Source organism: Ambystoma mexicanum, chromosome 1p (genome assembly GCF_040938575.1).
Source record: "Ambystoma mexicanum isolate Mex_15411 chromosome 1p, UKY_AmexF1_1, whole genome shotgun sequence".
Taxonomy (NCBI): Eukaryota; Metazoa; Chordata; class Amphibia; order Caudata; family Ambystomatidae; genus Ambystoma; species Ambystoma mexicanum.
In genome coordinates, this window is record NC_090921.1 from 532,615,814 (window position 1) to 532,627,959 (window position 12,146).

Below are 12,146 nucleotides of genomic sequence, written 5' to 3' on the forward strand. Positions count from 1 at the left end.
GTCTAGTGTTTGGTTTTCTTGATTCTTTCAAGATATCCATGCATCTCTGAGGCAGGTTGAGATAGCCGAACTCTGACCTCAGGAGCCGTGCTGCCAAGTTAATTGAGTGCGGCTGCGGGTGCACTTTTAGTCCCTCGTGCTGGGTGAGTAGGTTGTACTGGCACAGGAGTTTGATGGGATCGCACATGCGGATTCTATGGTTGTCTTGCCCACATAGGAGCAACTAGGATAAGCGCCATTGGTTCCTTGTTTATCTTGTTCACCACTTTCCTCATCAGAGGTGTTGGGGGGGAAAGCGTAAGCAAATTTCCCTGACCTGTTCATCCATAGGGCGTTCCCCTTGTAGCCTGGCTGGGGGAACCTGGACGCGAAGTCTGGGCATTGACTGTTTTCGCTTGTGGCGATTAAGTCTATAGTGGGGAAACCCCATTGAGAGAAGAGGTGTTCTACGATTCCTTCGTGTAGACGCCACGCTTGTTCCTCTGGTAGGGGGGTCTCTGCTCAATGAGTCCGCTAGAGATTTGAGTTCCCCTGGAACATGTTGTGACGAAAGGAACATCTTCCATTTGAGTGCCCATTTCCAAATTTTCTGCGCAAGTTTGGATAGATTTGGAGAACGTGTACCCCCGTTTGTTGATATAAAACATTGCTGTAGTGCTGTCTGTTAGGAGCTGCGCAGATAAGTTTGTTAAATGGGGTTCAAATGCGTGAAGGGCTTTGAATACTGCCAGAAGTTCTAGCAGATTGATGTGGTTCTGAGCTACAGTGCGAGACCACCGACACTGAGCTGTGTAGTGAAGGTAGATAGACCACCCACCCCGCCAGTGAGGCATCTGTCGTGACAACCGCCTGCACCTCTGGATCGTAGAAGGGTTTTCCTTTTGTTAGATTTTCCCTTGTCCACCAGCGAAGATTCTGTACAAGTGTTGGCGAAACGACCACTAGATCGTCCCACTGACCAGTGTTTCGCCAACCACTCTTGCATGGGACACGTGCGCAAGTGCGGATGGGATCTCAGGTAAATGCAGGATGCCATCATGCATATTAAACGCATACGGTTTATGGTCTTTCCATCTAATGCCATTGCATCTAAGGCCATTCCATCTAATTTTTTCCATCTAAAAACTTTGCATCTAATGCATTCTTTTTTGTTTTTTGGGGGGGTCCTACCCCTAACCCCCGTTTTTTAATCTTTATAATGCACTTAAACAAAAATTAACCCTTTACCCCCAAAAAATATGCATTAGATGCAAAGTTTTTAGATGGAAAAAAATTCGATGGAATGGCATTAGATGCAAAGACCAGATACCCTTTGCGCACCCTTATCTGGCGGCTGGCCTGATAATGTGGTATTTGCAGTAACACATTTTGTACTCTTTCCACTGATGGAAAGACCAACCCCTCTTATGTGTTTTAGACAGCTCATAGGAACTGTTTTGAAGTGCTTGGCTCTAGGCTTGACTTTTTCTTGTTGATTTAGAAGCCCAATTGAAAGAGAAGGTTGATTGTACTCTGAATGTTTTGTCTGCAAATTAGGGGGGATTCCCCTGTAATGAGACAGTCATCCAGGTATGGGTACACTGGGATTGCCTCCCTGCGCAGGTGCGCTGCCACCACCGCCAGTACCTTTGTGAATACCCTTGGAGCCAAGGCTATTCCGAAGGGCAGCACCTTGAATTGGTAGTGCTGGTTCGCCATCTTTAAAGGCAAGAATCTGCTGTGCACTGAGAATATTGAAATATGAAAATGGGCATCTTTCATATCCATTGTTGCCATGTAATCCCTTTTTAGTAGAGGGATTACCTCTTGTAGCGTAGTCATGCAGAACTTTTGTGGCTTGACATACTTGTTTGCAGGGCGCAAATCTAATACTGCATGCACTGTTAGATCTTTCTTTGGCACAAGGAAGAAAGTTGAATAAATACCCCTGTTTACCTGGTTGGGCGGGACGACTTTGATGGCGTCCTTTAATAGAAGTGTGGATATCTCTTTGAGGAGTATATGCTGATGTTCTTCTGAGTGGGTCTTCTGTCGTGGTGGGTGGTCGTGGGGACGTTGGAGAAGTTCTATACAGTATCCGCCTGCTACTGTGGACAGCACCCATCTGAGGTGATTCCCTCCCATGCGTGGGTGAAGCTGGAAATGCATCGTCCTACTGGAGAAGCATGGGAAGGCACCTGAAGCGCAATGTCACTGTTTGGGAGGTGATGTGCCACCTCGAGTAGGGCCTCTTCCCCGACCACGACCCCTGCGGTGTCCTCTAGGATATCTCTGGAAGGATTGGCTTTGATTATTTCCCCAGGTGGAACCTTGGCCCTGACTGTAGTTGGATCCTCGTTGAGAGATTTGGCCTCAAACGGCAGAAATTGCCATTACCCCTATGCCCGGGAGGTTTGTTGGATAGTTGACCCAAAGATTTAAGAGTGTCATACTTGTCCTTTGCAGTCTTAAGGGCGTCTTCTACGGCCTTAACGAAAATCACATTTGGTTCAACTGGCATGTTTATCAGGGTGGCCTGTGTCTCTGGTCTGAACCCTGACTGGCACAGCCATGCATGCCTCTTAATAACAGTCCCCTGCGCAATGACTCTTCCGGCATTGTCCGCCGCGTCAAAGTTGGTCTTAAGAAGACAGGTAGAGACAGCCCTCCCCTCTGTAGCCACTTGTGCTAGCTGGGACTTTAGGGACTCTGGGGCAGATGAAAGTAAAGCTGAAATTTCTTCCCACTTGTAAAGTGTTGCATTGTTCGCTATTCTTGTCTGATAAACTGCAGAGGAGGCGACTTTCCTACCCATGGCGTAGATCCTCTTGCTCTCCTTGTCGGGAGGAGTCTCAGAGGAAGCAAGGAGTGTGCCCGCTATCTTCCTAGTTCAAGTCACAACTAATGAGTCTGGTTTCAGCTGCCCTCTAATATATAATGGGTCTGTAGGTGCAGGTCTGAATAATTTCTCTACACAACGGTTTACAGCCCGTGTGAGGTTAGGTGCTTCTAAGGATGGTTGTATTCTGCGCTGCACTGATTTCAGTAGCGGGATGAACTGTGCTACCGTCTTCTTGTCCCCCAGGATTTGTTCTGCAAAGTCTTTATCCTCCTGTACCTCCTGGGTGTCAATCTGAAAGTGCTCAGCCGCCTTGGCTAGCACCTCATTAAGGAGGGGTTGATTATCAATATGAGAATCAACAGCTGGAGTGTCTTAGTTAAGAGGGGAATCGATAGGGTACATATTGGCTTCTTGGCCAGCCTCTTGGTCCTCGTCATCCCCATAATAAGGGTCGGCTGTATCCTCATCAATAAACTGAGGGTCAGCTGCCTCTACAAAACGAGAGATCTTCTTGGTCTGATTCTGGGTCACAGAGATGAATGTACGCTGTAAAGGAACATTCGAACGAGACCTCTTAGAAGGGGTTTGAGTAGGTAAGGCAGAGGCTTGAGAACCAGATAGAGCTGTGGTGGGGGGAGTGGAGTTGAAGCTCTGAAGGTAATCAGGCTTTTTCTCGAAAGAATTGGCCATGAAGGTCATCATTACGCCGTCAACGTCTTGTGAAGACCATTCTTTGGAATTTGGGATTACCACAGATTGAGGGGAAAGTCCTAAATCCTAACCTGTGTGAGGTACCACTTTAGGCCTAGATTCTCTAGGTTTTTCTAAGGCCTGAATTCTCTAGACTTTTCTTTCTGAGGTATTTTTCCTTGTCCCTATGAGTTTTTGAGGTCTTCTTGTCATGGTCCTCCCAGCCCCCAGGGCCCAGAGGAGTGTTTAACTGACTTTATGGGGCCTGCCACCTTATCTGATGCTGAGCGTCGAGTTTTGAATGTGGGTAGGTCTGAGGCCTTGTCCACAGACGATCGACCTTCAGAGGGAGTTTTGCGAGCGACACCCTTGCCGTCTTTTCGACGGTTGGGCCCTGTCGTGTGGCGATCTCGAGCAAGATTTCCCAGAGGACTGGGACTCAGCGGACCTTTCCCTGGTTGTCGAACACTTGACCCATGTGTCGAGTCTCGACCTGGGCTTATGTGCTTAGTGGTGTGGTCTTTGTAGCGCTACCGCCACCGGGTGTAGTGCCCACAACATGGCCGCCGGCCTGTCCGACGGGGTCGGGGGCCTGCGCTTGAGTACCTGGAGTTAGTCTGTCGCCCTCGCCGTCCAAAAGGACGGCGTTGCTGCCAACGCTAAAGGCACCTTCTTCCTCCATGGCCTCAAGCTGCTTGGCGCAGTGGGCCCAGCGTTTCATGGAGCAGTGCTTTAACGTCTTTGGCTTGAAGAGCCTGCACACTCGACAAGACGTTTCGACATGGTCTCTAGGGAGACACAAGTTACAAACTAAGTGTTTGTCTACCCACTGGAATTTGCGATTACACTTGGGGCAGAATTTAAAAGGTGTATTTTCCATAATTACAGGCTATGGCAGCTGGGCCAAAGTGTAGGAAGAGGAGTATATACATCCTAAAATGGCCTCCCCCCTCTCTCCCTACTGTCTGGGCCGAGGCCCGGGACGGCCTTCCAAGGCTGAACGGTCCATTGCGGTCGTCTTCGGTGGGCAGTTTCTTGGTCTTCACCGGCGTGGTGTTTCGGAGGTCGGTGAAAGGACAGAAAGAAATACTATCGCTAATGTTAAATAGTCAATGGCTTTATGCCAAAAGGAACTCCGCTATACGCATCCGCATAGAATGGTAGAAAAAAAAAACTATGAGGGACCTAGATGCGTGAGGGATCATGGCTACAGTGGAGATCACACTAGGGATAGTATAACTGGCACACCGACGTCCCTTTTCGAGTCGCAGCTTCCACTAGATGTGAGCCTATGCACAGCATGCGATCTAAGCAGATTCCACAAGACTCAGAAATATATATATCACAGTATATTATGTCTGGTATAATTGAGTGGACTTGCTTTACTTTTGGGACCAACCCACCCACCCCTCCTCCTCCTCCCCAACTGTGTGTTAGGCAAAATTGTATGTAATAACACTGTGGGAGACTACACCAGCCGTGTCCTCTTGGCAATAGGGAACCTAACCTTTGGTATAGGCCTGTACTACACAAGTTGGTAGAGTGACTAAGCAGCCAGGCTTATCTCAAGAGGGGTCAATGCGAGCTGTAGGGTTGCAACATAGAGATTCATAGTGATTTACTTATACTCAAGGTTTCTTGATTAAATAATTATTTATTACAGTCCGTTTTAAAATAAGCCTTCTTTAGAAGGGGAGCAATTGGCAACAATAAAATACACTTCAAAAATACACTCCTTCAGTTTCAGTTACGTAAGTAGATACCCTTTTGAGATGTCACACACGCACTTCCTATACCCCGAGGTAACTTCAATAGCTAGGATACTGTGGACATTGATATATCACTTTACACTTAAATGCAATACTGAAGTTGTGGAAAAAGGGAAAGGTTAGGGAAGGAAACAATGGTCAACAAGTTTCTCCATACAATCCCCCAATGAAATATAGGTTAACCCTTTCCCAGCTATACAAGTAAGTTACGCATGACTTATTGAGGGACAGAGCAACACAAGGTCAGAGGGCAAGAAGAGTCTACAGGGAGCCAGCACAGCCAATGGCAGTTGAGCAAAGTCTAGGAGAGCTGAGGCACTTCTTGTAAATAACACAAAAGAGAGTTGTGTAGCAAAAATAATAACTGTTGGGCCACAAGCTGGGAGGCTTGTGAGAAGCAAAGACGCAACCAACTCTGTAAAAAGCAGCAAATAGTCTCCAGTGAGAACCAGCAAGCCACACACAACCAGAGGAAAGTACCCCTCGTTACACAGTACCTTGAGTATGAAGAAAGGGATCCAGCTGGCTTCTGTTCCTGTTGTAGTCCTGCAGATCCTGTTGTTCCTGGGCCTCAGTTGTGGGGACAAGAGGAAGGACGTCTGGGAACTCCTGCACTACGGTTTGAAGGTCGGCGGCAGCAATGGGCACAATTCAGATCAGCTGCACTTCACGGTTTCAGCTACTCGCAAATAGCACCACTGTGGTTCTTGGGCACCTTATGGGCTCCCCTTGCTTCTGGGGTTCAGCACTCTGTTGCGGTGGCTCAGGTTTGGGCAATCCTGCTTCGAGGGATTCCGGAAGATCATCCTGGAGCTCATATCCGGCTTAAAAGCAATGCACTTGACTCTGGTGTTCCTGTCCCCTGGCACTTGGTTCCAGAAGCAGCAAAGAAGTACAGCCAGCAGGGAGAGGGGTTCCAGTCAAGTTAGTCTTAGGGTCAGTTGGTCCCACCAACCGAAGGAAAGAAGTCGTCTGTTCAGGGCTTCTCTAGTCGATTCGAAATATGGAGCTTCAGCACTGCAGCAGGGCTTCACCGGGCAAACCAATGGTACAGGAGGGCGCAGCAAGCTTCTCTTCCAGTTTCTTCTTTGGTTCCTTCGCCCAGTGGTTGACGCTAACTTCCTTGCAAAAGACCTTGCCTTTTATGCAACTCTCTCTCATTCATTTGCAGCCTAGCTGTCACACACACAGCAGGGTGTCTGTCCTCCGAGGACAGCCAGCCGGCCAATCAACTTTGTGTGCATTCCTGCAACCAAGGAGACTAAGCACATGGAGTTTTCGGGAACCTCCCTCGCTTCCTCCCCTGCCTGAAACGCTGGTGCAAGAGGCGGGCTTCACCAGTGAATCCTGCCAAAGACAAAACAAACTAAGGGACAAAAACTGGTTTGGCACGCAGGGTAAATCTCAAGAAGGCCCTTACAAACAAGAAATGGCGAAAAAAGAAGACTGGGCCCATTTTGACAACATGGGCACCCATGGGTGCAATACTGCAGCTGAGGATTCAGCCTGCAGTAAAAACACACAATGGAAGGAAAATTAAACCACTGCCACCAGCCATTAAATGTAGTAAGGGTAACATAAAAAATGTTACATGAGAAGGTAAACAAAGGGGATACTAAGTAACCCCCCAGCACTCCACATAAAATGGTGTGTGCTGGGTCTACAAAGAGAAAAAGGTAAGTAAAGTCAATTTCTACTCTAAACAGTAGTTTATCCAAGATAGGTGTTTAAACCTTAGCAGAAATCCAAAGGACTTCCCTGTGACACTGCAATGAAGGTGCTGTGTGTCACAATACAAAAAGATGATGCCTGTGGAGTTTGTCAGGCTCCAAAAGCAAAAGAAACGCAGGGATCAAAGCAAAGAAAAATACACAAGAGTGAGAAAAAGGTCTAACTAACTACAGGGTATTAAAAGTCCTCAAGACCAGCAAAACAGCTGGGGGGCCTCCAAGGAAGAAGGGAATTAGCACTTCTAATAACAATTTGAAACTGGGAAAGTCAAAACAAATACGTTAAGTGACAGAACTGAAAAATAAAAGATAAAATGAAAAAATGATAAATACAAAATGGGAGGGAAACAAAAAAATTCACGGTTATTAGTATTAATGTTTATGGAACATATGCAATTACATGGGTGGTAATAATTCTGAAATCCAATACATATTATCATTTATGTTACAACAGGCTCGTAAAATCAGATCTCTAATGTGATGTTTTTAAATAAATATTTCAGGTATCTAGCGAAATCCTTTGCATGTGTCTTATTAAAAGTCAACACTGCAAATTAACACAAATATAATGCACGCAGCAGAATAGTAATACTTGAGAACTATTGAATCAAGAACAAAACAGCCCTACTGGTGAGTTTTTGACTTTTAATAAGACAAAGGCAAAGGATTTCAATCGATACCCGAAATATTATTTAAAAACATCACATTAGCAATCAGATTCTACAAAGCCAATGTTTCATCACAGCCAAATAATATGGGAGAACAGGAAGACAATCCCCCCCCACTACCTGCTTGTCTGGCAACTGTAGACGACTCCACTCTGCCCCAAGCATCTTAGTGATCTCTGGGAAGGGCAGTTCAGGGTGCTGCATGCGGATCTGCTCTCTGCGTTCATTCAAGAACCTCACATAACCAGTCACTGGTGCTTTGGGGCCATTAGGAAGGATCTTCTTCCTCTTCTTGCCTTTCGGCCATCCTCTCTTCTTCACCGGCTTCAATTCCCAAAGGGCAGAATAAAAAGGGAAAACAGACTAAGTACACAGTAAACACAAGCCACACACGAGCTCACCTGGTTCCGAATTAGGGCATATCAACAGAATTTTGTGCATAAATGTTTTTGATAAAACATCTTGTATGCGCAAGCAAACCTTACAAGGCACATTTGGCTCTGAAGGGATCAATTCCAACTTCCCACTGAAATACACTAAAAAGTATAGATCTTTAAGAAGTGGAATCAAACCACTAGATTAGCCCAACACTATAGCTCCCTAAAAACCGGCAAATGCTTCCAACAAATTTTTTTTTAAAAAAAGTAAATCTTTTTCCAACCAAAAAAATAAAATAGGAAGCAGTTCACAAACAGAAACCGGCATCCCTGCTTTCACCCACAGAATATTCAGATCAGTGACAGAACAGTGCCACAACAACAAACTCCAGTATTGTTATTGCCCGATATGAAAAAAAGGAACCTGAAGGTAGAAATGAATAATTTTATTCTAAGTGCGATGAAGTATGGTTCACAAAAAATATTTGTTTTAGAGTTAAAATATATTTTTACTTGCCTATAAAAATACCTCCGATGGGAATGTCAGTTACTTGTTTTGCTCCATAAAAAACATACTTTACTCACAGCTTAAAATTCTGGAAGCAAAATACACAAATATTGACTTTTCTAGTATCAAAATGATGTTTTTGTTTTTTGGAGAGACGCGGACATAGCCAAAACCAAATCAGAGCAGCAATGGAGAGCAGTAAAGGCTATTCTCAGGAGAGAATGAGTGGGCTGCATAATGATTCCACTCAGTGAAGCACACAATTCATTTTAGATAGGAATGTACAAAAAAATACTATGGGCCTCATTACGCGGAATGCGGTAAGGGTTTACCGTTACCGGTAAACCCTTACCGCCTTACTACGAGGTCCCTTTGCCGGACCCGACCTCAACGCCTGGCCCGCAAAGGGGCCTTGGTGCTAATTACGCTACCGCAATTTGCGGTACCGTAATTGGCTCCTTCCCCATTTCCCATTGTGCCCTGTGGGGGCAAAAATGGGAATGGGGAAGTGCCTTGGTGAATGGGGAATTACCACCCCCGCTCACCTTGGAGTAGGGTGGTAATTCCGCCATCCACCAAGGCGGACACGGTAAAATACCGGCGGCAACCATGGCGGTTACCGCATACCGTGTAATGAGGCCCTATATTTCTTCTAGGCCCAAAACTCTCACTAAAAAAATAAAACAAGCAGATTATAATACCGCATAATGCTCAATAATTGTAATCAACGTAGGTTCTTAAAAATGCATTTAATGACTTAAATCAGTAACAGAAGGTGAGTGATGCAGTAAGATGGAACAAGGTCACAAGAAATATGCCCTAGCTTCAGGAGTCCCACCCCTATGAAAAGTGGGGTCTTGTGCCCAAATGTCACATTGCTTCTCCCAGAATGTATCTGATGCATGTAAAGTACTTGCGTTGGCGACTGTTCAAGAGAAGAGATGCAACAAAGTTACTGGCAAGTAAAAATGTGTTCTACTTGCAGGTTGTACTGCTAAGTTGCAACGTCCAAAGAGCAGTGGAATGGAAGGATACAAAGAGACTTAATGTTATCCTATGGAGGACAAGGGTGAGACAAATGCTTTGCTTACTCCGTAGCTCAATTTTCCCAGATGACTAGATGGGTCGACCGGGGGGTCTCTGGAGGTTGGTTTTTCTGCCATTGGTTCCATTGAGAAGTGACCAGGAGCTGCAGGAGCAAAGATTCTTCAGGTCGGGTCATGGAGCAGAGTGCAACCCTTAGCGATGGAGAAATGCAGAAAGCACTGATGCAGACCTCTTCACAGGACAGGGCAAGGCGACTTCCAGCAATGGCCACCGCACACAGATGGCGGCAGGCATCCTTTCAGTCCTGGGTGAAGACGACCATCCGGAGCAGGATCCCTTGAAGCTGTGAGGCTGAAATTCAGCAGGAAGGAGACTTACACCACAAGTTGGCGACCACCGAAGTTCTGGCTGCAAATGCGGAATGTTCTAGCAAGAGCTGGTCAGTCCACCCGGTGGTCCAGGGACACTTCACGAAGTCTCAGGATAGCTGAATCCTCAAGAATGTTTTGAAACTTCTTGGTCAAAACAGTCCAGGAGCTGACGCACCACACAGGGCCTTCATAGATCAGGTAGTCCAACAGGGCTTAACCGGGCCAGATGCAGAAGGGATGCCGGGCCTCTTCAGGAGTCTTCTTCGCATCTTCAGTCAGCTGTTCTCCTACACAGGATTAATGGCGCCAACTCTGGTTTGAAGAAATGGCTGCAGGGTCATCATCATATCCAAAATCAAGCCTGTAAGCAAGTCTAAGCCCACCAATGTTAAGGATCTTCACCATTCAAACAGCCAGCAGCGGTCCAATCAGGGACCACTATTTGTTTCATTCACACTCCACACACGGACTTTCAGGCACCGCAGATGTGAAGTGGGACAAGACAGACCCACTCCCTTCCTGAGCTACACACAGAGGCATCTGTAGCCCGTGGAAGCTGGGGCTTTCGCTGGCAAGTGACCACATTTAGTAGCCATATGCGGTAAGTGCAAACGTACATACTAGAAATAACACGAAAATGGTACAAACATAATGGCTGCCACCAGCTTGTCTTTAGGCACGTATAAAAGTAACCAAAAATGCCAAGTGTAAAAGACTAGGGTGATACAAAAGCATGCCCAGTGCACTTCATGGTAAGATGCTGTGTGCAATGCTACAAAGTTGCAAAAGGAAAAAATGAAAGGCAAGCAAAGTTTCCCAGTACTGATAGCCTGAAGGACTGATCAGTTTCCCCATAACAAAATGAGCAAGAGGGCAGCGGAGGGTAAAAAGTCAGGACAGTTGAAAAAACAAAAGCAAAATGTTTGGGGCTCCATACAACTATGTAGGGAAAGTAGGCCAAAAGAGACATTTTTCCTAATCAAAAGGTAATCTGATGGTGACGAATAATGTGTTCACATCTTGCTGTAGACACTTCGAGCCCAGTCAGATAGGATTGTTGGTTATTCTTCTGTTGTAACCACTGGATAAACGATTGTGTATTTTTACCCCAGCTATAATACACCAGTGAGAACGGTACTTTGTTTTACAATACGGTCAAATGTTCTTTTCCATTTGTATTTTCAGATCGATTGCTAGGAAGCTGGGCTTGTGTGGCAGGTTTGTGACACAGACTATAACTTAGCCGGTGCAGAATTAACATGCCGGTATTAACATATACCAGCATGTTTGCGCATCACCAACAACAAGTGTGGCAGAAATCGCAGTTAATAACGGCACCTGTAATACTGGCAAACTCCTCCAGACTCCATGGAATGGGGAGTTACACGGTCACCCAGCACTCGTAAACAGGTGGACATTCCATCGCACCAAGTGCCGGTAACGGTAATACAGGTTGCCGGTAGCCTGGCGGATTTACCGGCAAACTTACAGTGAGCCTCATAATCTTTAAAAACCAAAAGTAAACAAAAACACACTTTAGTTTAAAAAACAATCCTGCTATACTGGTATGAAATGTTAAAATGTTGAATATGGTGCTTATAGGGCCTGCTGTTGCGCGTTGGCCAAGATGGCCGCTTTCATGTGACCTCCACTCTGAGGGGAGAATCACTGCGATATAACTTGCTTAAAATGAGGCTAAATCGCTTGAAAGACTGAGTAAACAACATCTGAGCGGTGAGAGCGCGTTCGTATAATATGCAGCAGGGAGGCAACAGAAACTACGATATTGTGCATCGTAGTGACCTGTTTCTTGTTGATGCCAGCCTGCTGGAGAAGTCGACACACAGACTGGGCCGCGCCTGACTCCACAAATGCGGTGCGGCCTCCTGGTGCTATTCTGGGGGTGAGATACACATCCGTTGACAAGGAGGAGCGAGCTGAAAACGATCGGACAGCTCTGCATGTCACCTCTTCAATGCGGCCACTACGGGAGGCCAGGCCTCCATAGTCAGCTCAGGAAAGAATGAGAGGGGAATGTCCCAGTAGAAGTGAGGGACTGGAGGCTATCCCCCCCCCAACGAAGATCAGTTGATGGAAGTGGACCATAGCGGACCTTGAGCGGGACCAGCACACGCCTTCATTCACACACCGGGCTGAGAGGGACG

General features: G+C 46.3%; 1 protein-coding gene across 3 annotated transcripts in view; it reads right to left on the bottom strand.

Moving 5' to 3' along the window:
* The window catches only part of HMG20B (high mobility group 20B), a 156,991-nt gene that overhangs the window by 99,386 nt on the left and 45,459 nt on the right, over window positions 1-12,146 (bottom strand). For 2 of the 3 annotated variants that reach the window (XM_069649439.1, XM_069649440.1), the window contains one exon: window positions 7,799-8,010. In XM_069649439.1, coding sequence (XP_069505540.1) covers window positions 7,799-8,010 — 212 coding nt within the window. The remainder of the gene's footprint in view (window positions 1-7,798; window positions 8,011-12,146) is intronic. The other variant, XM_069649441.1, reaches the window with a different exon arrangement.